General features: G+C 42.9%; 2 protein-coding genes across 6 annotated transcripts; both read left to right on the top strand.

Annotated features, from left to right (window-relative positions):
* The first annotated feature begins 846 nt into the window (after nucleotides 1-846).
* On the top strand, nucleotides 847-4,077 carry zcrb1 (zinc finger CCHC-type and RNA binding motif 1). Of its 4 annotated transcripts, none has more exons than XM_049005994.1 (8): nucleotides 847-998; nucleotides 1,329-1,422; nucleotides 1,577-1,605; nucleotides 1,770-1,881; nucleotides 2,042-2,149; nucleotides 2,255-2,364; nucleotides 3,459-3,531; nucleotides 3,807-4,077. In XM_049005994.1, the coding sequence occupies exons 2-8, from the start codon at nucleotides 1,339-1,341 to the stop codon at nucleotides 3,945-3,947; spliced, it is 657 nt and encodes a 218-aa protein (XP_048861951.1). In that variant the 5' UTR covers nucleotides 847-998; nucleotides 1,329-1,338; the 3' UTR covers nucleotides 3,948-4,077. The 4 variants fall into 4 exon arrangements, with proteins under 4 accessions (XP_048861951.1, XP_048861952.1, XP_048861954.1 ...); XM_049005995.1 differs by having other exon boundaries at nucleotides 850-998; nucleotides 1,309-1,422; XM_049005997.1 differs by having other exon boundaries at nucleotides 857-974.
* Nucleotides 4,078-6,412: 2,335 nt separating this feature from the next.
* On the top strand, nucleotides 6,413-26,949 carry def6c (DEF6 guanine nucleotide exchange factor c). 2 transcript variants are annotated; one of them, XM_049005989.1, is made up of 12 exons: nucleotides 6,415-6,617; nucleotides 9,124-9,264; nucleotides 11,463-11,645; nucleotides 13,682-13,909; nucleotides 18,175-18,321; nucleotides 22,113-22,221; nucleotides 22,436-22,614; nucleotides 23,057-23,164; nucleotides 23,225-23,391; nucleotides 24,688-24,871; nucleotides 25,438-25,528; nucleotides 25,990-26,949. In XM_049005989.1, exons 1-12 carry the CDS (start codon nucleotides 6,522-6,524, stop codon nucleotides 26,220-26,222), a joined length of 1,866 nt encoding a protein of 621 aa, XP_048861946.1. In that variant the 5' UTR covers nucleotides 6,415-6,521; the 3' UTR covers nucleotides 26,223-26,949. The 2 variants fall into 2 exon arrangements, with proteins under 2 accessions (XP_048861945.1, XP_048861946.1); XM_049005988.1 differs by having other exon boundaries at nucleotides 6,413-6,617; nucleotides 23,057-23,391.
* Nucleotides 26,950-27,266: the final 317 nt, after the last annotated feature.

The raw sequence follows: 27,266 nt of genomic DNA, 5'->3' as shown, positions 1-27,266 counted from the left end.
GGCAAAATTTCCAGCGTACTATCGACTAAGTGAAGAACTGTCAGTTCCTCCATGCTACAGGGCACCTTTTTCTGGCTCACAACTTGGAATGTCTTAGTATCCCTGGTTTGTTACATATTCGACTGGCTTTTTACCCACAGTCAGAAAACATGTGCTTGTGATGACTTGGTGTCTGTAAATCGCCCTTAGTGCGCAGCATTGTGTTGGTGCATCAGGACGGACCGGTGTCTATTACACAAGTTACAGAGGCTCCCTTGCCTCTTTCCCGGGGTAAAGTTCCACCCTCATGATGAACAGAACCAGATAAATAGTTACTGAAGATGATTTCACAAAAAGTGAAATCTCCATGTGGTATTATTTGTAATTAACAACCCATGTGAAGGCTGTCATTAGTCCTGATGGTTGCCAGCATTCAACACTGGCCACAACACCATGTTTTATCATGCAAAAACGGTAATGGAAACACAAACCTAATGTTCTGGTAAAGTAAAATATTTAACATACAGATAGGTTCAAACCTGAAAATGAACCTCGCCTTCTCGCCTGAGGCAAGTATAAAGACGAGTATAAAAACATGAACACTGGCCATCTGGCTAGTGAAAAATACATGTAGGACTACATGTTTTACTGAACTAAACCAGTTGGCTAGTAGCAAAAATGTCCACTCCCGGATAGATCCACCAGTTTTAACACAAAACGTGCTCCTGGGTATCTCTTCACGCTGTATCGCACCCTAACAATTGTGTTTGTATAATCAAACTGCGATGTAATTATTTCTGCGGCCGCTGGCATGTACCTTTTAACGGCACTTCCAAAATGACTATTACTGTATATTTATGCGACTACACGGATGCCAGTCGCGTTACGTCATTTATTGGCGACTAAAATGATCGTTAAAGCTTCCGAAACAAGATAGTTGTAAAAATAGGCAGTATGCTGCTCCAAATACAGAATTCTTAAGTGGGCTTTGTAAGGTGTGTTATTCACGATTGTGTAAGGTTAGTTGTTTCTTTTGTTTACGGTAAATGTCGGCACATTGAGTTTTTAGCATTTTCTGTTGAATTGCTTCCCCCAAAACATGTCGCTATGTTATTACATATTGGAAATTCACCACATGCCCGTGTTAGTCTGCGTGTTTTCCCATGTAGTTTTTTAGTGAAGAGTCTGAAGTGGCTATTAGTACTGCCTTCATTAATTTTATATTTTAAACAAGCTGCAGTAGATTTACGCGGGATAGGTACTAGAAGACAGTTAAAACGTTTTGTCTTTTTGCACTAGCAACGCAAACTCATTTTCTGTGTGTCTCAGATTAACCTTTATTGTGACAGTTAAGCCGATATGAGTGGTGGTTTGGCTCCAAGTAAAAGCACGGTCTACGTATCCAATTTACCCTTCTCTTTGACCAATAATGATCTTCACAAGGTAAATTCCCTGCTGCTGTGATTATCGTTCCTTTTCGGCATCAGTCACTTAAATTAAAAATTGTTTATTTTTAAATGAAGGTGAGAAAATGTCTTCGTATGGGGTCCTCTGACGTTTGGCAGATTGATTTTTATTCTCTACATTTTCTTTCCAGTTGTTCACCAAATATGGGAAAGTTGTGAAGTAAGTACTTGGCAATAGCTGTTTCTCTAGTATTTTAATGTCATACTTTAATACCTATTCTTAAAGAATTCCTTCAAAAATGTTGCTTATGAATTCCTAGTAGTATATAAGACTAAGAAAAATGTAGAAAAAATGGAGCGGAATCATGCAGGTTTATTTTGAAGGGTGACGATTGTGAAGGACAAGGAGACCAGGAAAAGTAAAGGAGTGGCATTTGTGCTTTTTCTGGACAAAGAATCTGCTCACAATTGTGCACGATCTCTGAACAACAAGCAGGTAAGTCAGTTCTTACTTATGATGTTTTATAACAAACTAAGCATGCATTGGGGCAGGGGTGGATTTTATTATACTTGTGTGTGTGTGTGTGTGTGTGTGTGTGTGTGTGTGTGTGTGTGTTTATATATATATAAATAAATAAATATATAAATTCTCATAGCTATTTGGCAGAACTGTGAAGGCCAGCATTGCTATTGACAATGGAAGGGCACCTGAGTTCATCAGGAGGCGAAACTACACAGACAAGACCAAATGTTATGAGTGTGGGGTAGGTCTTCATGTAGTATCGTAGCTATTTGGTTCTGATACACTAAATAGTTCAATTATTAAACCTTGCTCCTCTCTCTCCAACTTTTCTATTTACCTGCAAAAGGAATCTGGGCACTTAAGCTATGCTTGCCCAAAAAATATGCTTGGAGACAGGGAACCACCAAAGAAGAAGGAGAAGAAGAAAAAGAAGAAGGTGGAAGAGCGTGAGGAGATGTAAGTGCATTCATATAGAGCAACTTAAATACTGATGGCTTGAGTTTATAGAAGTAATTCAGGTAAATTGTCTTGCTTAATAGCATCTGTTGGTGTCGACTTCCCACTAAAAGTCTCTTACTTCACTGTCTTCTTTCAAATAAGTGAATTTATTCATAATATGCAATAAGTGGAGCGGCATGGTAGCACATGTTAGCACTGTTAGCTCATGCCTTTGGAACCATGGTTCAGGTTTCCTGTATGGCTCCATATGTGTGGAGTTTGCATGTCCTCCTTGTGTCGTTCTGGGGTTTCCTCCAGATACTTGGGTTTCCCCGCCACAGTCCAAAAACAGGCTTATGTTAATTGGAGTTACCAAATTGCCTATAAGTGTGCATGTGTGAGTGTGCCCTGCGATGGGCTGGCACCCTGTCTTGGGTTATTAACTGCCTTGCACCTGTAGCTTCCAAGATAGGCTCCGGACCCCCCACGACCATGAATATGATGAGCGGTTACAAAAAATGGATGCGTGGAGAAGAACATAAGAAATTTTTCAAATGAGAGGAGGCCATTCGGCCCATCAAGCTCATTTGGGGAGAACTTATCTAATAGCTCAGAGTTGTTAAAATCTTATCTAGCTCTAGTCTTAGCTTGTGCTACACTAACAGGAAGACTATTCCATACCATAACTACTCGCTGTGTAAAGAAGTGCTTCCTCAAATTCAGTTTACAATGTTCTCCTGCTAATTTCCACTTATTGCCACGAGTTCTAGTACTTAAACTAACATTGAAGTAGCCATTTGGCTGAACAGCATCCAGACCTGTTAGAATCTTATATACCTGGATCATGTCCCCCCTTAATCTCCTTTGCGTGAGGCTGAACAGATTCAGCTCAGCTAACCTCTCCTCATAAGACATTCATCTAAGAGCAGGAATCTTTCTTGTAGCCCTATGTTGCACCCCTTCCAAGGCAGTAATGTCCTTCTTAAGGTAGGGTGACCAAACCTGCCCACAATATTCTACGAGGGGTCCTACCAAGGAATTGTATAATTATAGCATCACCTCTCTTGACTTAAAATGGATACAATAAATGTTCACCTCCATGTCCGTCTCAGGGAAGATGAGGGCAGTGAAGAGGAAGGGGAAGATCCTGCTCTCGACAGCCTGAGTCAAGCAATCGCCTTCCAGGTGAAGCAAAAGTCCAGACTCTGTCATGTCTAAAAGGAGTGTTTTTTTCCAGAGCGTGTTCAGGTTAATGCATAAAAATGCTAAAAAAAAAACAGTTCCTGTTATTTTATCCAAGCAAATTGCAAGGTTTTTACTAGACCATTTAAGCTGTATAGTGGTTAATGCTTTAACTTTTCAGGCTTAAGGCCTTCATAAGCATTTATGACACCTTTCTGTCCTTCCCTCACATATTTATACATCTTGTATTACTATGTTTTAACGAAAAATGTCCACAGCAAGCACGAATTGAAGAGGAGGAGCTACGACGCAAGCAGGCGGCACAGGGTGCGAGTCACGCCTCCACGTCCGAGGATTCCAAGAAGCCAAGGATCAAAAAGAGTGCTTACTTCAGTGATGAGGAAGAGCTGAGTGACTGAGCTACAGGTGTAGCCAATGCTGGCAGGTGGTTTTAACTTTTTAACTCTGACGAGATTCCAGTGCTTGTAGAACACTTTTCTGCTTCTTTTTTCCCCTCTTTTCCACAAAATAAAGATATTGAATGTTAAAGTCTCACCTGAATGTCTCACCCTGTCTCCAGGCAACCCTATGGAGAAATCCCATGTTATCCATTTTTACCCCAGGCCTGATTTGGTCACTACTCTCAGCTCTTGACCATGAGTGAGGGTAACAGTGTAGATTGAGCAATAAACCGTCAGCTTTTTTGGACAACATATGCTAAGTTCCATTTGAATTGGGAAATTGGAATTTCCTAGTTCCTAGGCGGAACTTTTAACTAGAACGTTCCCTGAAGTCCGAGGAACCTCTACAACCCTGAACTCAGAATTCAAGATGGCCGCGCCCTTCATCAACAGAAGTTAAAGCTCTGCTTATATACTGCATATTAGCACTTATGTCTGCTTTGTGTCTCATTAAATTGGTTGTCCACACAGTGCTGTCCAACTGCTATCTGTGGACATGTTGCTGTGGTGTTTGTGCAAAACACCATAAAATGGGTTGTTATCAACTGGTACTGCTAATTATGTCTAACGATCAGCCTGGATAGAACTGGTTTTGCTAAATGTCTTTCGAATGTATACAGATTACTAATTTGTGGGCATATATCTCTCAATATTTTAGGTGTGTTTATAATCTTATGAAATTGTGGGCGTAAGTAAATGTCCTTATAGTACTGAAAAGATTTTTCTGGGCAAAAATACACTGCAATCCCCATTATAGAGCCCTGTATGGTGTGATTATAGAGTTATCATGAATTCTTTTGGCCACAATGATCATGTAGTGAAAATGTGTGATGGTGACAGCCCTACCACCACAAGCAGCATCCAATCCTTATGTGCATGGAGTCTGAGCTGGATGAGGCCCGAACTGCATCGTTTACAAACAGTGAGACATCACGTCTCCCCTCCGCAGTGGATGCCCTTTCAGCCATGCCTGCCCATTGAAATCCTGTCCATAAAAATCACAAATGGGAGTGGAGACCTTCATTTTGCATGAAGTATACAGACAAACCTGCATTCAAACAGGGTCTGGACAGCACACAGTAGCAGGACCCTGTGTTCCTGCAGCACCTCCTGCAGTACGAACAGGGCCATGCATCCATGCTTTCCTGGCACCCAGAAAACACCAAAACAGATGATGTGCAACATACTGAATTTTTATTTCCCTTAATTTTACAGTTGTCTAAATTAGCAATAAATTATTTGCAAAATCTTATGACCTATTTAATGAGAAATTAGATTGTTATTGTCTTTATGTTCTGTTAGTAGGCCTACGTTCCCTTTGTTAATGTAGCCAAATTAATTTCTCGGACATTATCAATTATGAAAAAATAATTCTACAGATTCACTGGCTCACAATAGCTGCACAGTATGATCCTGCTGCTCAATCATAGTGCAGCTGCAATAAAATTATATTTCACTTGGGTGAAAATTGTATTATTTGGTAAAGATTTCTATTTTGCCCTCATTTGTTCAGTTAAGTCTAATCAGAACAAGGTATACTTCAAGACAATTACTTGCAGTAATAGAAACGTGCTTCCATGCATGTTGCCTTACAGAAAGAAATGTGATTTAAACTTAATGTCAGATATTTTTCTTCTCTAAGGAAATCCTGTGTGGCAATGCTTCAACCGGTGGGTCGGGACCCAAAAGTGGGTTGCCAAGTGGGGTGGTTAAAAAAATTACCGCCAACCCACATCGACAACTTCCTATCCTAATTTTACTATCCGTCGCCGCTTCTGGCCAAGTACTGATGAAATAATGTGGGTCTTAGGGCGAAGCCAGTTGAAACACTATGTTTGATTGTTGTATCATATAAATGTATGAAGGCATGTAAGTTATTTCTGTTACAGTTCTTTTCTTGAGGAATTTGTTCTGAGTCCTTAATTGGGGTTGTCGTCACAGCCGAAATTTCAAGAGCTAGACCCGCTTTCCTAAACATATGAATCACATTTTGGGGAAGATAGTGGCACAGGAGGTAGTGCTCTCGTTTGGCAATTGGAGGGTTGCAGGTTTGAGCCCTGGTTCCTCCTGACCCCATCAAAGTGTCCTTGAGCAAGACACTGAACCCCAAATTGCTCCGGGTGAGCAGGTTGGCACCTTGCATGGCAGCCTCTGCCACCGGTGTGTGGATGGGTGAATGTGAGGCATGAAATGTAAAGTGCTTTGAGTACTCGTAGGAGTAGAAAAGCGCCATATAAATACAGTCCATTTACCATTTTATTACTAAAGTGTTCAGCGTGACGAAGTCTGTTCTGTGTGCGCGGGCTCATATATATATATTTGTGTGTGTGGTTTGTTATCGCTTATTGTATCATCTAACTAGTTCATACACAGCAGCACCCTGTTTCCCCTTCGTTCCGATACATCTGATCTGGTTCCATCTCCACCCACTCCCTCTTCTGCTGGAGCCGCATTCTTTCTTTCTCGCAGCTTTTACAGACCTGCTTCCGCGCGGCACTGCGTCTGACCCGCGTCAGTCAATGTTACTGCGAAATGGACCTCCGATCGGAGCTTCTGAAATCCATCTGGTATGCATTTACCTCGCTGGATGCGGAGCATAGCGGCAAAGTGTCCAAGTCACAATTAAAGGTAATCTTCTCGTACTGTTTCTCCAACAGGAAGTGAGCTTTCGAATACTTTTAATAGACGTAGTCAACTTTACCTTAATGACTACTGCAGATCTTGTCCATGTCGTTAGAACACGTACTTTTCTATGCATCTGTTATAACTTTTCCATCATGAGAGGACGGGGACTTTTTATATTATGATCTTATCATCACGTATTTTAAACTCGATCTAAGTATATGTGGTTTCGCACCACAATATGTAACTTGGGAAATGAAACGCGAAACTTTACACATGTGTCCATCTAAAATTAAGAAAACTAAATAAAATAGACTGTGACCAGATTGCTCTTGCAGCCTCTCAGGGGGGATATCTAATGTTGGTTGCAGATTTCTCTGCGGTGCAAAGGAATGTCGTTCAGGGTGTCAACAATCCTCAAAGTTTAATGCGAAAGGGGCCTGCCTGTGTGAATATGAACTAGTCCAGACATCTAGTACGTTACTTGCTCTGCAGTTCTGGTTAAATTCAGAAGGAAAAACTGAAAAAATGCATGCGCAATCCAGGCTGACGCAGATTCGTCGGTCCTGCTTTTCTCACGGCGCTTTCGAGTCGCGGCACGTCTCGCCGAGCATCTTTAGTTGCAGGCTGCAGAAAGCGTCCCTTGCTGGGACTTGTTCCCTGTAGGAGCTGCGGTTCACATCCAGGGTTTCTAGAGCAACGTGTGTCGTGCGGCTTCCCGAAAACACGTGTTGCATTCCGGAGTATTTCAACAGAACAGGTTTGCTAAAAAAAATACCAATTTCTTGTAAGAAATATTTTATTATTAGGCATACTTTATTAATATAGTAGGCTTACTATATTAAACCTTTCAGGTCAAACAGTTAGATCAACAGTATGATTTTCCCGTCCAGTTTTCAAAATGTTCTTGTGTTACTTATTTTAGAGAAAGAAAGATAAGATAGGCCTTTGAACAAGTGCGGGTTTAGGGCCAAGACCCCAATGGAGAAATAGCTCTGCTGACCCTGGAATTTGACCAGATTCTTCGTTAGATTCGTAACCATCTGTGACACACGATTTTATTAATGACGTGGTGCCGGATCATTTCCGTTAAGGATCTAACTTAGGTGAATAACGACTACAGGCAGAGCAATTCAGTGTTAGTTTTTTTTATTTACAAAGTACTTACACTAGAATAGTTGAATAATTAAATAGGTTCTTGCCTTAAGTGTGTGTGGCCTGGCAGTGGAGGTAGTTTAATGGAGACTGTGACTTATGCTGTAGTTACTCTTTAGCCTAACTCCCATTGAACAGTGACCTTAAATAAGGCTTTTTTAACAATTCATTATTTCATGATTGGACCACAACGTAAATACTCTGACCATTTCCATTACTCATGGGACATGTAGGTAGTATTGATGCTGGTTAATCTGCCTTTCATAACATGGATCCAAAGAGGCGATATGCCTCAGTGAGTTATTTCGGTATTTCACACCTCTGTTGTGGTTGGTGTCACTCTGGCGTCTGATCGTTCAGTGGAGATTGTCTGCCTTTCTCGTCCATTGCAGTGTATTGTTGTGTTTCCTCTGGGTACTTTAGCTTTCTGTCAAAGGCATGTGGTTTGGCTGAATCTGTGCCATGGAAATATCCTGGATGCCAGTGATCAGGAAATAGACTGGCGCCCAGATTGTGCTTTAAGGTCACCGTGTTTAAATAAAGGATTGATAGGGTACATTTTCATTTTCCATGCACCCGTTAATATTGCTTAATTATTTTTACTTTATTGTCTTCTGAGTTGGCACCTGTTTCTAAGGCGGCATTTGTACTGCGTTTCAGAGAGAGGCTATTTGCATAAGCAATCGACAAAGAAAAATGATTCAAGTCCCTCTGTAAAGTACTGAAGTACCAAAAAAGTACCCCAGTGTTTTAACACTTTAGATACTGGAATCTTTGGTACTGGTACTCGACCAGAAGTCAATGGAAAAGGGAAAATATTGAAAATAACATGCCAAAATTATGGCACTTGCTGTGGGGGAAAAGCACCTTAAATGATTCTGGTATGAGAGTGTAGCAGTTTTGTCCTGTACACAGTTGTCAAGTACAGTTTTTGGAAAGGGAAACCTGCTTCTCCTCTGCTTTTTAAATTCATTTCAAAGAACAGCTCTTAAAGTGTACAGGATTACCATTTTCTGCAGGAATGTGCTGAAATGTTCAATTGAGTACAAGTGTTGAACTCAAATTAAGTATTTGGCATAAACAATTTTATCATATCAATCAAGATCTATCAATATTTTATCAGTGTGAAACAAATATGGCATCTTTACTCTGTAGTGGGAATGGAAAATAGTCATTCTGTTATAATCTTAACAGTTTGTTCACAGTGGCTGTAATTACAGTGTTGTGCAGTGTTACAATGGGAATAATTTTATAGTTCATTATTTATATAGTAGTCTGAGGACTGTCCTTGGCCACACAATAGACTCAAATAATGACATTAATTACATGGTGATGTCATCTCTCGAACCCTCTCCAGGTGCTTTCTCACAACCTTTACACGGCCTTGAATATCCCACATGATCCTGTGGCGCTGGAGGAGCACTTTCGTGATGATGACGAGGGGCCGGTCTCCAACCACGGCTACATGCCCTACCTCAACAACTACATCCTGGCCAAGGTATTGCCTGTTGACCTTTGTGTAGCATTAGCATCAGACCGTCCTTGCAAAAATGAAGTCCACATTCAGGCTCAAAAAACAAAAGGACATATCACAATTTGCATTGTAGTCTTTGAAGAGTTTGGTAGCAGATTTTCGTTACGCATTGGGATTGACAGTTAATTATGTTAAAATGGTGCTAAATCTTTGGAAGAATTAACGTTTCAGGGCAGTGGCCTCTCCCGTGGTCTTTCAATGAAAGGAAGCTGTCTTTCTGTACTGAGTGTTCTGAACAGATACAAGATGGTTCTCTACAAGCCTTTGGATACACTACAGGAAGTGACCTTGCTTGGTGAGCAGAAAACACGTAGGAGGAGCTGGTTTTTCTGTTTCCCCCATGACCTTTGATCTTTGATTGTTTGAAAGTAGACCCAGAATGCATGGACAAGTGAGAGCATTGGTGAGGTAATGATGTCTGCATCTTCCCGGGCACTAGACATCGCTGTTACCACTGCAGAATGCTGACAGTCACTAGGGTCAGCTGTTGATTTTCCATATTTAGGCCAGCAGACTTTTCAGACCTTATTGATGTACTTCCTACGTTATCTGTAGTGCCAGTATAATGTCAGATCTTTCAGCTTCGTGAACTGTGGTCTACTGTCTCCAAATGTGAGGCCAGGCTACTTTGGATATTTCTTTCCATTAGGTGTATAGTGAATGAAATTGTATCCTATATACCATGTGTTCAAAATTGTATTAGCATATAGAATTTTTAAACAAAGTAGGGCAAATACAAAAAAAGACTGCAAAATCCAGAATAAGTCATTTCTCAAAGAAGGTTATTAGGAATCGCAAAGCACATATGCTCAGCATGAAGAGTAAATCATTTACAATCATCAGGAATGAGATTTCTGATCATAAAGTTGCCCAGTTAGTTGGTGTGTGTTTTACTACTACATGCCTGACACAGAAGTCAATAATGACTTGACACAATCATGTACATGCAGATAATACATCAGAAAAATACAGCTGACAAGGAGCCAACTAGGGATAAGTGCTGCTAGCTGGGCTTCCAATGGGTGACAGTAATAATGAAAACGATAGCTTGTTGATCCCTCTTGGGGAGATCCTCTTTTCGCCTCGCCCATCTAGCTCTGCATGACATACATGTAGGTGAGAGCCAGCTTGGCAGCGCAGGGCAGCCACCTGCAGCGGTGCCCATGGAGCTGGGGGTCAAGGGCCTCGCTCAAGGGCCCACAGACATGTAGCTACTCTGCTGAAGCTGGGCTCATATCAATAACCTACTCATCATAGGCACGAAAGTTTAGTGGCTTATTTATTTGGTGTAATTTAGCATTAAAGTAATGCAGCGTCTTACAAAAATATTTTAAAAATCAAATGAGAGAGATTCAACTTAAAGACACCATAAGGAAAAATACAACAGCTTCCATTATTGCTAAGAATCCATAGCTGAGGTATCACAGAGCAAGACAAAGCAGGTCAATGGTGTTCTTATAAAAGATGGGTCTTGAGGTATTTCTTCAAGGCTGAAAAGGAGTCTTATGATTCGCTATTGATAGCTCTTTCCATCAAGGAACCACACATGAGAAACATCTACAGTTTGATTTACTTTGTATCTCCAGATGCCGTTAGCTTGCTGACTAATGAGAGCGAGATAGGATGTAAGTCTTGATGAGCAAGTCAACGTAGTGCCTAAATAAAGAGAGTCAAGGAAGGGTGGAGCAAGAAAGCATTTTGGCCGTTGGAAAACCAGGCATGTTGGTGCTTTTGGAATCACCTGCAGCAGTTTCACAGCACAAGCTGGCAGCCCTGTTAGTGACGAGTTGAGGTGATCAAGTCACGAGATGACAAGTGCCTGGGCTAAAAGCTGAGCCGCATTTTCTGACAAGTATGATCGGATCTTTTTGCCATTATAGAGCAAGAATCCACAAGTCCAGAAGATAGCTGCTGTGCGCTTAGAAAATAATGGCTGGTCCTCTATCACTCCCTCTAAGTTTCCAGCATAATACATAATAAACATTAAAAAAAAACTCTAGTTGGCATAGTGTATGAATTGCAAAAGGGATAATTAAGTACATTGTTCTGGTTAATGTCTAAGCAGCACTTGCTGCACCCCCAGTCCATCTTACTTATGTTCAAGCTCACCAAGACTCTGGAGGTTTGTCTGATGGTTAGTCATAAACTTCTTGTTATGTCAGGCAAAAGAGGGAACCTTTGACAAGGAGATGTTAGATGACCTGTGCTGGATGATGACGGTGAAGAAGAACCATGAGCCGGGGCTGAAGGACACTGTGTGCTCACGGAAGGATAGCTTCAAGCTCTTCTGTCTCTTCAACCTGCTGTCAGAAGATCGCTACCCCCTGATCATGATCCCGGCTGAGGTGAATGGGGGGGGGGGGGGCTGTCTGCAAATGTGCCCGAGTACGGATGAGAGAAACATTTTGACATCCATGGTACCCAGCATGGAATGAATTTTCAGCATGTTTCATGGACCACGTGCTAATTTTTATATGTTCTTTAAATTTCTTTTGGAAGATATTCATAATTAAAGCGTTGTGGTTCAGGTTGCCTGCAGCTGACAGAAGACCGAAGTGCGGTTTGGGGTATGGCCTGCTATGTGAGCCAGGATTATCTATTCTCTTATCCTGACTGGGGTCACAAATGGGCCTGGAGCTGTGAAGCAGCAGGCCTAGGACTGAGCCCACGTGCCAGCCTATGGCAAAGTCTCTCTCATTAAACATTTATGTGAATAAGTTTCTTGCCTAGACTACACATTAAAAAATGTTTGATTTAACAGTGAAGTAGAAGTTGTTCATGATCAACGGGTCTAGATCATTTGGTTTGGTTTCCTTACCGTACACCAAAGGGCTGTGCCAAACCCTCGCTTTGTTGGAGAAGCTCTGTCAAAACTGCTTGCTGGCGGTAATGATGACACCCACCATGACATGGATTACACTGCTTTACACTGGATTCATATGGAAGCTTTCTTGAAACAAGAGACAACAAACAAATTTATTTTTGTGTAGCACATTATCACAACATTACATCGTCTCAAAGCGTTTTACAGCATCCCCACCCAAAGCCCACAGTAAGTAAGCCAGAGGCGACAGTGGCAAGGAAAAACTCCCAAGAAGGAAGAAACCTTGGGAGGGACTAGACTCAAAGGGGGAGCCCATCCTCCAGGGGCTGACAGGGAGAGTCAAATAGGAGAGATGGCTAAGTGCCAAGTCACACTGTCCAAATCATAAAATTTGAGACACAACCGGGGAGCAGAGGGGAGATGACAGGCGAGTGCCGACTCTCCCTCCAATTGCCAGGCAACCCACAGACCCATAGATACTGTATAGGATTATTTTTCTTAAGTAGTGGATAAGGGATTATTAAGGATGTATGGGTGGATTATTCTGAATTAGACTTCCTCGGAAGTGCAGTATAGAAGGAAGTTGTGCTCTTAATTAAATTACAGGATACTTATAGCAGTGAGCAATCCAACTGCAAAGCTGTATAAACAAATAGTTTAGCATGTATTTCATGAATGGATTCACAGCCGCCATGGGGTTCCTCGTCACGGTTGTGCGGCTCTTCACAGCTGCTGGGGTCCTCTTCACAGCTGCGGGGCTTTTCCTCACAGCTGCATGGTTCTTCCTCACAGCCGTGGGGATCTTCCTCACAGCTGTTGGGGTCTTGCTCACATATGCTGGGTTCCTCCTCACAGCTGTGAGGTTCCTCCTCATAGCTGCTAGGTTCCAGCTGTGAGGTTCCTCCTCATAGCTGCTGGGTTCCAGCTCAGTGTTCCGTCAGGTTCACCTCGCCTAGCAGCTTCCTGCAAGGCAGCAACAGCGGCTTCCTGTTGGTTTCAGCAGCTGTGTCATATCTACAGATTATATCTTATATTGCCATGGAGACGGTAGAGAATGAGGCTGATAGGTACCATGGTGATGTTCAAAGTACAAAGTAAATGCTGCACTTTAACATCATTCACTCACGTCAATGTAAATATATAGCATTCTATAGCATTGAATTTGACAGGGGGCTGTTAAAACAAAAACTATGCAATAAACTGCATTTTGCAGTCTATCTGTATCTGAACATGTTTGCATTGACTGCATATTAGGTGTTTAGACATGTCATCAGGAAGCCTCTGAGAATCAGGGCTTACATCAGTCCAGATAAAACTCCTGGACATTTTGTCTGGAAACTTCTTAACTTCTACCTTGTTCTTAAGTTCTGCTTTGGTCCCCTCGCAAAGAGGATACCAGCTGTGTCTGCAGACTGCTTATAGTACAGGCTCACTGTCCTTCTCATGCAGCATTCCTGTCTCTAGCATGTCCTTAGAAATGTCACAGTAGTTTTGTAGCTATATTTTAAGAGGTTTCAACTACCTTTGTCTCAAGCCCCATCTGTGCACTTCAAATAGGTGGAGTACCTGATAAAGAAGATCTCCACAGCCATGAACCAAGACTGGGATGGCAGACTGCTGGAGGATCTTCTATCCCATGATCCTTCCCTGCAGGAAGGCATGTCTGTCTGGCAGTTCTTGGAGCACATTCGTTCTGGGCGGCTCTTGCGGATCACAAGCGTGGACACCTTCAGCCTGACTTTGGACGATGTCTTTCAGGAGATGTACCACAACGTGCTTAAGAAGGTGATGCTCGTCTTACCCTTAAAGTGGATCTGTTCTGCTACATATGAAATGGCCACACTGTAGTGTTGTTGATCAGTATGCCATTGATAGATATTTGCATTCAGTGTCTTCGTTGTCATGAAACAGCCATTGCATTTGTGATTCGTCACATGTAAGGCTTGGGATGTATTTCTGTGTATTTAATAATCATCCAATAATACTTTCAATTATAGCAGGACTTTCCACAGTATGAAGATGTGCCGGATTGTCAGTTTGTTTAAGCTGAACCTTTCTTAGGCCCAGTATTGATTGATAAAGGAACTGCTCAGACGTGAATCTTCCTTTTAGATTAACTTCTAACCCCAAGTGCGGTTCCCTAAATACCACGTGGGGTGCAATACACCAAAAATATGGTTCTTCTTGTGCTAGTTTTCCACTGGCATAAAACTGCTACTGGTGCTGAATGACATCACCAGGATGCAAGGCGGGTATTTTGTACAGAATTCGAATAATGGCTGTAGCATACAGGGCTGGCCAATGTGTGATATTGCGGTTTTTCTTAAACACAAATGCATAACTACACACTCATCTTCACAATTTTCAAACTTTCATGTGAAAACCAAACTCTACTCAAAACTATGTGATCTTACATCTAAGCCAAACTTTGCCTTCCGGCATCACACAAACGCTATCAAATACATACACTATGAAGTAGCCATTGCACCCCGGAGAGATCAATTCAAAACACTACCGTTACTGCAATGACCAATGGAACAACATCTTTACACGATGAACACAATATAAAGACACAACCCATGTATAAATTTATCAGATTTTCATTCCTCAGTGTACTGCAGTAAAATAAACCATAAAGCTAGATGCACTGTAAAAATATGCAACTGATACAGTAAAGAACATAGAATACAGTAAACATTTTAATGTATTACAGTAAGCAAGTAACCAATGAAAGAAAAATTGTACATAAAGGGATCTAGCAGAGCATCCTGTCTCTGGTAGGGGTCCATTGTCGAGATGTTGAATGCTTCAGTGCCTCGGAATATTCACTCATCTTCAATGACTCTCCCCTGATTCTCACCCAAGCGAATGATGGTGTTGACTATGACCTTATTGACGACTGCCCTTCTTGCTCTTCTGAATATAGGAGTCTTAGGCCTCTCCTGGGTGGTCATCTCTCAGTTCTGCAAAAATAGAAGGGCTGGGATTATTATAAATGATCCATTTTACAAAATATGTGCTTACAGTAACTCCAAATTACAAATTACAGTAACTTGTAACACAGTACAGCAAGACAATGCATTTTAGACAGCATACAGTATAACAAAGTAAACGTCTGCAGTACATATGTGCTGTAATAGCAAAGAGTACAGCACTCCATGGTTGCAGTAGAGAGCAGTATACAAATTACCTACCAATTTTATTCTCTGAAGGTCCAAATTATAGAAGCCACTGTAAAGCGGCTCAGATTCTATTGTACTCTTTGTCCAGCTTCTCTCATTGATAGGTTATGGACAAGAACATGGTCAGCCAGAGTCACAGGAATCTCATCAAAACCATTTGTCTTCTTGGTTTCCCTCTTACACCTCCTCTCCTGTGTCCTTTTCCTCTTTGACCTCCTCTCCTGTGTCCTCTTCCACCTCCTCTCCTGTGTCCTCTTCCTCTTCCACCTCCTTTCCTGTCTTCTTCCACCTCCTCTCCTGTGTCCTTTTCCTCTTCCACCTCCTCTCCTGTGTCCTCTTCCTCTTTCACCTCCTTTTCTGTGTTCTCTTCCACCTCCTCTCCTGTGTCTTCTTCCTCTTCCACCTCCTTTTCTGTGTCCTCTTCCACCTCCTCTCATGTGTCCTCTTCCTCTTCAACCTCCTCTCATGTGTCTTCTTCCTCTTCCACCTCCTTTTCTGTGTTCTCTTCCACCTCATTTTCTGTGTCCTCTTCCACCTCCTCTCCTGTGTCTTCTTCCTCTTCCACCTCCTTTTCTGTGTTCTCTTCCACCTCCTTTTCTGTGTCCTCTTCCTCATTCACATCTTCTCCTGTGTCCTCTTCCACCTCCTTTCCTGTGTCCTCTTCCTCTTCGACCTCCTCTTCTGTGTTCTCTTCCACCTCCTCTCCTGTGTCCTTTTCCTCATTCACCTCTTCTCCTGTGTCCTCTTTCATGTCCTCTCCTGTGTCCTCTTCCTCTTCGACCTCTTCTACTGTGTCCTCTTCCACCTCCTCTCCTGTGTCTTCTTCCTCTTTGACATTCTCTCATGTGTCCACTTCCTCTTCATGTCTTTAGAGTCCATTGTTCCAAAACAAGTAAACTGACTCACGGACCATTAATCAATCTATCCTGAATTTCTGTTGTATGAACAATTCTGAATCTGTGTTTCCACCTGGGTAATTGTGTGATAATTGAGTTCAAGCTGTGATGACTTAAGTTAATGGTATTGAATACCTGTGCTTTGTAGATTAGCACAAGATGCATTGATATATGAATGGTTTTGTGTATAGAGGTTTTCACAAAAAGTTCACCAAGTCTGAATCGTGTGAAAACAGATGAACAGGATTTATAAATTTGGGAAATGTGTCTGTCTTTTGGTAGAAGGAACTATAGTTCAGGATGATTAGTTAGTAGGTCCAGTTATAGTCTGTAAGCAGTGTAGAAAAAACTAATTCCAACATGACATGTTATGCACATGCAATTCTCACATCACTAGGAGCTCAGTAGTCAGCCGGTTTGAGATAGACTTTTTCATACTTGTCCAGATATTGTAGCACTAGGGTGGGGTTAAGTTTAGCAAAAAACATTTTTACTCTGTCATAGGAAACAAAACTTTGCAAGCTTTGAAATTTTGATGTTTGTTCCTTTTCAAGATTTTCTATTATAGGTTTAAAAATCAGTTTGAAGTTTACTTACGATGCTTTTGCATAAGGTCTACAAGCCAATCATAATCATTTCCATCCTTGCTGTTTAAACGATTCCTTGATGGGTCTGTTGTCATGCCTGGCTCGTCCGCTCCTCCTGTGTGCCACGCCCCCTGATTACCCACGTGTTTTCTCCCGATTGTACCCAGCTGTGTCTAGTTAATTTGCTCAGTCCTGTGTATTTCAGTCCGTGTCTTACCTGAGTCCATTGTCTGTCATTGATGTTTGTTCGCGTGAGATCCCCGTTATTATTATTAAACCCTCGTTTGCCCCGATTCCTGCTTGCCTGGCTATTTTTGGATCGCTCGCGCTTCCGGAGCGATCTTCCATCCAGCCCGTCCTGCACACGCCCGTGACATCTGTGAGAAATGTTATTTATTTATTTGCTTTATAAATATGCTGATATTTATTGCAAATATATCACAATATTTGAAATTTTCCCAGTATCGTGCAGCCTTAGTTTACTATAGCATTACTTTTTTATTCCTTTACATCCTGTTGTACATCTTGTTGAATCTCTTATTTTGACTAGATTGCAGTTTCCTGATTTGTCCATGGAACCATTATTAGTACCTCTCATTTCACTTTGTTTATTGTTGTTTTGAATTCCTAACTACACCTTTTCAGTATATATTTTTTGTTTATTTGCATAAGCAATTGACAATAAACACGACCAAAAACGTACCCCAGCTGGTTTGGTACTTTTGGTACTGGAACTTTTGATATCCGTACCCAATCGGGAATCAAAGGAAAATGGAAGGTAGCAAATTTTTTGTATCAAATGTTCAGAAGCTGATGCAGTGGGAAAGCACCCTTACAGATGCTCCTCGCTTTATGGTGATTTGACTTACGATATTTCCATTTTGTGATGGTGAAATAGCAATGCACAGTCAACTTTGAATTTTGATCTATTCTGGGGTAGCGGTATGCCGTACAATAATTTCTATTGATGCCAGCCGATGGCAGCATCTATGCAGCCATGCTTGCAGTCTTTGTAGCGATAACAAGTGTAATACAGTGTTTAACAATGTATTATGTGGTGTTTTTTTTCCTGTTTTTAACCATGTACACTTACTTTTCAATTACTGTATTTAGTTGATTACGGTAATTATTTACTTATTCAGTGACAGTGCTTATTTATTTTACCTATTTATCATATCATATTCATATTTAACTTGTTTTCCACTTACAATGGGTTCATTGGGTTGTAACCTCATCATAAGATAAGGAACACCTATGGATCACTGAATGGGCACTAAGGCTTGTGCTTTCACTAAGGGAGCCAGTGGGGTAACTCTTCCATTTGATGTTCTTGGCCTGCCAGCAGCCAATCACACTCCTTAAGGCCCTCCTTTTCTTTCCCACAGGGATACATGTGGAAGAAGGGGCATATGCGGCGGAACTGGACAGAGCGCTGGTTCGTCCTGAAGTCCTCCAACATCTCTTACTATGTCAGTGAGGACCTTAAGGAGAAGAAGGGAGAAATACCTCTGGACAAGGACTGCGTGGTGGAGGTACAGCTACAGTGTGTGGCTTTCGGGCATCGGTTTTTCAGTCACAGAATGACGTTGTTTTGCCATATGCTGTTTGTTATAGATGTTTAATTCGTTAGATGGTGTCGCTATGTGTATCGGTATATGTTGGCTGTTTGTTATAGGCGTTTAGTTCGTTAGATGGTGTCGCTATGTGTATCGGTATATATTAGCTGTTTGTTATAGGTGTTTAATTTGTTACATGGTGTCGCTATGTATATCAGTAATCTTGTCTACCCTCCCATAACACCCCAGTCCCAGCGAAGCGTGCTGGGTGGCCTCTGGAATTGCCAGTCTGCTGTAAAGAAGGCTGATTTCATTTCCGCCCTTGCTTCACACCACTCTCTTGACTTTCTGGCTCTGACGGAGACCTGGATATCGCCTGAGAACTCGGCTACCCCGGCAGCTCTCTCCTCTGCTTATGCTTTCTCTCACTCTCCTCGCCAGACTGGCAGGGGCGGTGGCACAGGTCTATTGGTAACTCGGAACTGGTGCTACACGCCCCTCTCTCTGCCCCATCTCAACATTTCATCCTTTGAATTTCATGGAGTTGCTGTTACCTCTCCACTCGATATTCGGATCATTGTTGTCTACCGCCCTCCTGGCCCCCTAGGCTGCTTTCTAGAGGAGCTTGATACTCTCCTCAGTCTCTTCCCCACTGACAGCTCCTCTCTCATTCTCCTTGGTGACTTCAACCTCCCCCATGACAAGCTCCCTTCTTCTGGTCTCCTCCCTTTTCTCGATTCCTTCTCTCTAACATCCAACAGCTCCTCTCCGACACACAAAGGAGGTAACGTCCTCGACCTGGTTTTCAGCCGCCCCTCTCCGGCTACTGACATCTCTTCTACTCCTCTACACATTTCTGATCACCACTTTGTATCCTTTACCATTGCCCTACCCGTCTTGGCCAATCCCAGTTTTCAACGTTTCCTCCCCACTCGACCAAACCTCCACTCTGTCTCCGCTTCTTCTGTTGCTTCCTGCACCCTGTCTTACCTTCCTGACCCTGACTCCTTTTCCTCCTTGGCACTGGAGTCTGCAAGTGATACTCTCATCTCCTCACTTTACACATCCTTGGACAACCTCTGCCCGCTGTCTTCCAAACCAAGGAAAACTCGGCCTACTCCTTGGCTTTCAGCTGCATTACGTACTAACCGAAGAGAATTGCGGGTAGCAGAGAGGACGTGGAAGAAATCTAAGCTTGATGCAGATCTGTCTTCCTACCGTACTCTGCTATCCAAATTCTCTATGGACGTGACTGCAGCTAAAACTGCCTTTTACAAAGACAAACTTGAATTATCCTCACGAGATCCTCGCAAACTCCATAACATCTTTTCATCTCTTCTCAACCCTCCCCCTCCTCCTGCTCCTTCCTTCCTGACTGCTGAAGATTTTGCCAACTTCTTTGCCGAGAAGATTGACAGAATCTGTCAGACATTCTCTCCCTCATCCACTACACTACATACTAAGGATTTCCCTCCCCCCTCACTGGCCCAGTTTTCCGGTCTTACGGCAGATGAGATCATGAAAGTCATCTCATCTTCCAACCCTACCACCTGCCCACTTGATCCAATCCCTTCTGCATTATTTCAGACAATCTCTCTAGACCTTCTGCCCTTCATCATGACTATCATTAATGGCTCCATAACCTCCGGTCATGTACCAACAGCATTCAAGATAGCCAGGGTCATTCCCATCCTAAAAAAACCCACTCTAAATCCCTCAGACACTTGCAGCTACCGACCAGTATCGCTTCTTTCCTTCCTTTCAAAAATCCTCGAACGTACAGTCTACAACCAGCTTTCTCTCTATCTCTCTCAGAACAACCTCCAGGATCCTAATCAGTCTGGCTTTAAAGCAGCTCACTCTACAGAGACTGCCCTCTTAGCAGTCACTGAGAAGCTACATGCTGCCAGATCGGCCAAACTGTCATCTGTCCTCATCCTTCTTGACCTATCTGCAGCATTTGACACGGTCAACCACAAAACTCTCCTATCCATCCTTAGGAGTCTTGGCATTGGTGGCCTGGCCTGGCGCTGGCTGGCTTCCTACCTAGAAGGCCGAACATACCAAGTGACATGGAATGGATCCACATCTACTCCACGTTGTCTTTCCACCGGTGTCCCTCAGGGCTCGGTTCTTGGCCCTCTCCTATTCTCCCTCTACACTAAATCTCTTGGCGAAGTTATATCCTCACATGGCTTCTCCTACCACTGCTATGCCGATGACACTCAACTCATCCTCTCCTTCCCTCCCTCAGACACTCATGTCTCCACTAAGATCTCTACATGCTTGGCAGACATCTCATCTTGGATGACCACTCACCAGCTAAAACTCAACACTAGTAAAACTGAGCTGCTTTACATCCCGGCTGACTCATCCCCCCTCCAGGACCTTGCGATCTCTTTCGACAACTCCCTGATCCGTCCTTCGGTTTCTGCTAGAAACCTTGGAGTTACCATAGATGATCGGTTGTCATTTTCCTCACATATCGCCAGTCTCTCACTCTTGTCGGTTTCTCCTCTTTAACATCAGGAGGATACGTCCATTTCTTTCCACTCAGGCTACCCAGATACTCGTCCAGTCCCTCGTCATCTCACGCCTTGACTACTGTAACTCGCTTCTAGCGGGTTTACCACTGAGCGCCATCCGTCCCCTCCAACTGATTCAGAATGCAGCTGCTCGTCTTGTTTTCAACCTTCCCAAGTTGTCCCACACCACTCCTTTGCTGCGCTCCCTCCACTGGCTTCCTGTAGCTGCACGCATCAGATTCAAAACACTGATGCTCGCATACAAAGCCAAAAATTCTCTGGCACCATCCTACCTAAAGGACCTCATCACACCCCGCTCTGCACCACGATCTCTCCGATCCTCCAGCACTGCTCGACTGGTCCCTCCTCCCCTCAAGGCACAAGGAAGACACGCATCTCGGCTCTTCTCTGTCCTGGCACCTAATTGGTGGAATGAACTCCCCCTAACAGCTGAATCCTTGACTGTCTTCAAGCGACGACTCAACTTTTCTTTTTCAGAAATACCTGACGTAGAACTTCTATATTCTTTCTCGACTCTTATTCTGGTGTGTGTTTTAAAAAAGAATTAAAAAAAAATAAAAAATTCTGCACTACTCAATGGAGTTCTCAGAGATAGTATTCATAGCTTGGGTCCTTATTGAGCTAGCATTGGAAATTCATTGCAGAGTCTCAAAGCACTTATGTAAGTCGCTCTGGCTAAGGGCGTCTGCCAAATCCTGTAAATGTAAATGTAAATATCGGTATATGTTGGCTGTTTTGTTGTAGGCGTTTAGTTCGTTAGATGGTGTCACTATGTGTATCGTATATGTTGGCTGTTTGTTATAGGCGTTTAGTTCATTAGATGGTGTCATTATGTGTATTGGTATATGTTGGCTGTTTCATATAGGTGTTTAATTTGTTAGATGGTGTCGTTTTGTGTATCGGTATATGTTGGCTGTTTGTTATAGGCGTTTAGTTCGTTAGATGGTGTCGTTTTGTGTATCGGTATATGTTGGCTGTTTGTTATAGGTGTTTAATTTGTTACATGGTGTCACTATGTGTATCGTATATGTTGGCTGTTTGTTATAGGCGTTTAGTTCATTAGATGGTGTCGCTATGTGTATTGGTATATATTAGCTGTTATAGGCGTTTAATTAGTTAGGTGGTGTCGCTATGTGTATCGGTATATGTTAGCAGTTTGTCGGCCTTATGTGTGTCTGTGTGTGTTAGTAGCTCATCAGTTGTTCTCCTGCTTCTCCTCAGAGCCTACCTGACAAGGAGGGCAGGCGCTGTCTGTTGTGTGTTAAGACACCCACCCGGGCCTACGAGATCAGCGCCTCAGACCAGAAACAGCGCGTTGAGTGGATCCAAGGTGAGAAAATTATTGGAATCAAGTGTGTTACGTGACTTAGCATGAGCTGCTTAAGGGATTTCTAGCTACTCGGCATGTGGGGAACATCCCAGTTTGGGTGGATTTTTGGTTATTCAGCTGGCTTTTGATGAGTCTGTGCAGATGCCTTAAAAGAAACCATACAGCTGCCCAGCACTGCCTCATTGTAGTGGGGTTCATCTGTCGCCCCCCCCAGCCATACAGACGGCACTGCGCCTCTTAGGGGAGGGGAAGTCCTCCCTGCACCAGGAGATGAAGCTGAAGCGGCGGGAGCAAAGGGGGGGCAGCCGGCGCAGCCGAGGGGAGGTGCAAATTACCCAGGAGCTACAGGAGGAGAGAGAGCGCCAGGAACAACAGATCGAGAACATCATCCAGGTGAGGATGGAGGCTCCCTCTCTGTGATTACAGAGGCAAAGCGTATAGTTCTGTACTGCTGCCTAATGACAGACTGCTTAACATGAGGATCCAGATCTAAATTGCTACATTCAGAGAAAAGCAACAATGATGAAAATGTTTATGTCTCCGCCATCCATCCATCTATCCATTTATCTAGCCATCAGTCCTTCCATCCAATCATTTACCTATCTATCCATTCATTCATCTATCCATCCATTATTCCATCCATCCGTCCATCAGTCCATCCATCCATTTATCCATTGATCCATCATCCATCCAGCCATCCACACATTATCCATCCATCCATCCATCCATCCATTTCCAACAGTTTACCTAATACATGTGTACCAGCTAATGTAATTTCTCTGAGGAGATTTAATTGATTCTTATTTTGCTTCACCCTGTGGTTGGTGTCATGTAGCACCAGAGAGAGGTGGAGGCTAAGCGCCGGGAGCAGGAGGAGCAGGAGAGGGAGCGTCAAAGGGAGGTGCAGAGGGAGCTGGAGAGACAGCTGCAGGAGGCTGAGAAGGTGAGGCATTGCGTCTGCGCTGACATCAGGGCCATGAATCTGACTGCTGACGTATGCCAGGCCAGGGACACCATGGTGGAGGAGCTGACCTTGAAGGAGAAGGAGGCAGAGCAGCAGCGCAGGAGGATTCGGGAGCTGGAGATGACACAGGAGAAGCTGGAAGTGGCACTGAACACTGAGATCCAGGCCCGCCTGGAAGAGGAGCGAGCGCGCCTGGAACAGGAACGGTAGGCATTTACATGTACGCACATAGCCTGACACTAGGGGGCGCATGATAGTAGGTGGCTCATATATAATGTCAATGAGAACCTGAATCTCACATGAGAAGTGAAGCACGCTTTAAAATATTTGTGAAGCAAAATCGCCCAGTAGTAAGTTAGATGACAAGGGCATTGGATGGGTGATATATCACTTTCAAAATGGGTGCATAATATTATTGGGTGGTGTTGTGCAGAACTAGCCTACTATTACTGATTGGTGAGAGAGGTGTGGCCGCTGTGGTACATCCAATGAAGATGCCAAGAGTATATTCTCCAGAACATTTAATAAAGGCTTGGAACAAGGGCTCTGTACTAGTATGTGTGTGTGTGGTTCTGAAAGTAGAAATAACAAAAATAGAATAAAGAATATAAATCCGTTATACATACAGAGTCCAGTATCAAATAAACAGTTCACAATATTACCTTCAACGTTGTCTTACGGTAACTTTAAGTGGCCATCCCGCAAGTTTAATAGAATAAAAAATCATAATACACAAAGTAATATAAATAAGATTTGTTGAGATAAATAAGTATGTAAATATAAACCATTTAAAAATAAACATAGGCATTGCATGACATCCGAGGTAAATGAAACATAAATCTACGCAGCAAGTTAGAAAATAAAACGTTCGCCGCACTTAAGGGGCTCATTTACGATTAACTGTATATAATATCCCAACATAAACAACAGTACAATGCACATGTAGAAACTTACGGGTATCTGAACGCACACAATCAAAGATTCCCAGCGCGGTATATCGCTCCCTTCCCGATATGACTAAACCTGCGTTCTAAAAGAAGAAAAGGAAAAACATGGCGGGGATATCGTCCAGTTTACGCTTGCCTCAGAGTCCCTATTGGTCACGTGTCTCTGGCGAAGTCGTCCAATGAGAGCAGGAACTGGGCGGGACTCACAGGGTGCGAGCTGAGCATAACAGGCAGACTAAACCCGCAGCCCTTTAGCACAGGTGGGTTGTTTATTTTGTTGCCTAACTCAGTATTATTTGCCATTTTGTTGTGTGTGGTCAAGTAAAAATAACTCCAGTGCTACAATGTTATAAAGTCGTGTTTCTGAACTTAGTCCTCAGAGACCGCCAGATTTTTGCTCCTCCCAGCTCCTAGCAAATCAAAACAACCAATAGCTGGTAAAGTGTGCTGGCAGCTGGGAGGCGCTGAAAATGTGGACTGTCCGTGTCTCTAAGAAGCACTGCAGTGAGTCCAGCACTGTCTGTATGTCCGGGCACATCTGTCTGCATCCTCCAGGCTACTGCAGGAGGAGGAGGAGAAGCTGAAACAGCTGCAAAAGCTCCAAGAAGAGCAGGTAGCCCTGCAGCAGAAGAGCCAGCTGGAGATAACCACCCCAGCAAAGCCATCCGCCATCGACGCCGCTTCCCAGGAGCTGCAGACCCTGAGGGAGACACGAGAGAGGAGCCACCAGCACCTGGAGGTGAGGATGTGCAGCAGAGAAGAGCTGTCTAGCAGGGTGGGAGCAGGTGTGTGTGTGTCTGTGTTTATGTCTGTGTGTCTGCATGTATGTCTGCGTGTCTGTGTGTGTGTCTGTGTGTCTGCGTGTGTGTCTGTGTGTCTGCGTGTGTGTCTGTGTCTGTATGTATGTCTGTGTCTGTCTGTGTGTCTGTCTGTGTGTCTGCATGTGTATATATATATATATATATATATATATATATATATATATATATGTGTGTGTGTGTACTTGTGTGTGTCTGTCTCCCTGTGTGTGCCTGTGTCTGTATGTGTATATATATATATATATATATACATGTGTATATATGTCTGTATGTATGTATATATATATATATATATATATATATGTGTGTGTGTGTGTGTGTGTGTGTGTGTGTGTATATGTATGTATATGTATATGTATATATGTATATATGTATATGTGTGTATATATATATATATATATATATATATATATATATTATAGTGTCTGTGTGACCCCAGCTTTGACGTATCGTGTCACCCCCCCCCCCCCCCCCAACTACCATGCAGGAGGCCCAGAAGAAGCTGGAGAAAGCGAGCTGTCGCGTAAAACACTGGAACGTGCAGCTGAACAGGCTGCTGGGGCCCATTTCCCCTGGAGGTAAGAACCTGATGCATCTGTGGTGTATCTGTAAAAGTTAACCAGCAGCTGTTTTGGAGTTATGCTTTCTTCAGACTCCTCAGGAAATGTAACCTCTGTAGACCTTTTTTGGCACCCACTGTGGTGTTCATGGACCATGACAGGTCTTGCCTGGGATGGACTCCTAGGATTCTGAATTTCTGAACTGCCTCCATTTCTCACCATTGATGCTGATAAGATGGTGACCATTGTGTTCCAGTCTCCTGAAGTCCAAAATGGATGGATGGATGGACCTTCTTTTAAGAAGGGATTGTTCAAATGGTAAACAGCCTAAATATGGCCACTGTCAGATTATTAGTTAAAATGAAAAAATATATATATTTTTTTGTTAATGGCTCCAGGCAAGGAGAGTCACACCCAGCAACACTGATCTGCCTGTTTGTGTTGCTGATCTGGGCTTACGTTGTGTTTTGCTGCCCTAGAACGGTTTGAGACACATAAGAACATAAAGAAGAACCATGCCAAGCCAGAGTTTGCCTTTGCCAGCCAAGAGTTTATTTCCAAATTCCAGCCTGACACCAATCAGCAATCACCCAAGTTTGACAGCCAATCATCGGAGGAGGAGGAGGAGGAGGATCTTCCTGGGCACATGGATGATTTCAGCCTATCAGACAAAGATAAAATGCAGACACAGGAAAATAGGAAAAGCTGTTAGGTCCCTGTTGGGACACTTTCGCACCCCAGTCTTGATAAATAACATAGTCTTAAGTTTTTTATAGTTCATCAGTAAAAATCACTAACCAGTGATAGTAAGAGAGTTCATGTGGATTGTTTGTATATATTGTGCCTGGATCTTGGTTATGGTTAGTTTGTAAAAATGCTTGTGGTTAAAATTTTCGGGCCATAGTGTCATCTGGTGATGCTCTGAAAACAAAGCTACCAAATCAGTGGGGGGGGGGGGGGTTGCCCATAATGTACCTCTCCTTTTCAGATGTGATGAATAAGGTTGAATTTCGTCTTTGGAAGAGACCATGAAGGCTTATTGGACAGGAGATGAGCTTCACAGCTGTGACTTAGTCTGCTCACTATTCCATGCCTTTTCACAAACCGTTGCCCTAAAAAACTTTTACAAGATCTGCTATAATAGACAAGCTGGTTACAGAACAAACATGAACAAGCAGATATTTTTAATTTTTAATGGTGCGATAATGAGCCGATCTAGAGTAGACACAACCTGTGGTTTTAGGAACAACTACACTCAGCGTCTTAATTCCTGTAATCAGTGTGTAATGAATCTCATTTTAATATGCAGTTGTTGTAAATGTGAATGTAACCTCCACTAATTCCATGGTGTTCATAGTCTTTCTTAGACTGTTATTTTCTGTGTACAGTATTTGTGTACTGATTATATGACTCTAATAAATGGGTTATTTACAGTCTAATACATGGACTTCTGTGTATGTGGTTATACCAGAATCCACATGATCCATAGTGGTCTGTAAGATGTAGGCTCAGAACTTACAGCAACATTTACAATATTTGCCAGTAATGTATTTGATCAGCATGGAGATTACTTACAAAGAGCAATGTGCGGTCAGATTTGCAAGATGGCACCCTCAATCTGAACAGGCCACTTGCCATAACTACCACAGGAACCCAACTGTGATAGCCTGTGGCTGTTTTATCCCTTTGCCCTCAGGGCGAATCGCTAACTGTGACAGAAGACAGCTGTAACTGCTGTGAAGGGCTGCCTGTAACA

The sequence above is a fragment of the Brienomyrus brachyistius genome, chromosome 1 (assembly GCF_023856365.1).
Source record: "Brienomyrus brachyistius isolate T26 chromosome 1, BBRACH_0.4, whole genome shotgun sequence".
Taxonomy (NCBI): domain Eukaryota; kingdom Metazoa; phylum Chordata; class Actinopteri; order Osteoglossiformes; family Mormyridae; genus Brienomyrus; species Brienomyrus brachyistius.
Note: the sequence above shows the minus strand (reverse complement) of the source record. Positions and strands in the feature narration are given on the sequence as shown.

Excerpts from the sequence above, each read along its gene's own strand:
- def6c (XM_049005988.1), top strand. The coding sequence starts at position 6,522 with ATGGACCTCCGATCGGAGCTTCTGAAATCCATCTGGTATGCATTTACC. Across the intron at positions 6,618-9,123 it reads TGTCCAAGTCACAATTAAAG|GTGCTTTCTCACAACCTTTA; the intron begins GTAATCTTCTCG and ends AACCCTCTCCAG. Across the intron at positions 22,615-23,056 it reads AGATCGAGAACATCATCCAG|CACCAGAGAGAGGTGGAGGC; the intron begins GTGAGGATGGAG and ends GGTGTCATGTAG.
- zcrb1 (XM_049005994.1), top strand. The coding sequence starts at position 1,339 with ATGAGTGGTGGTTTGGCTCCAAGTAAAAGCACGGTCTACGTATCCAAT. Across the intron at positions 1,606-1,769 it reads AAATATGGGAAAGTTGTGAA|GGTGACGATTGTGAAGGACA; the intron begins GTAAGTACTTGG and ends TTTATTTTGAAG. Across the intron at positions 2,365-3,458 it reads GTGGAAGAGCGTGAGGAGAT|GGAAGATGAGGGCAGTGAAG; the intron begins GTAAGTGCATTC and ends TGTCCGTCTCAG.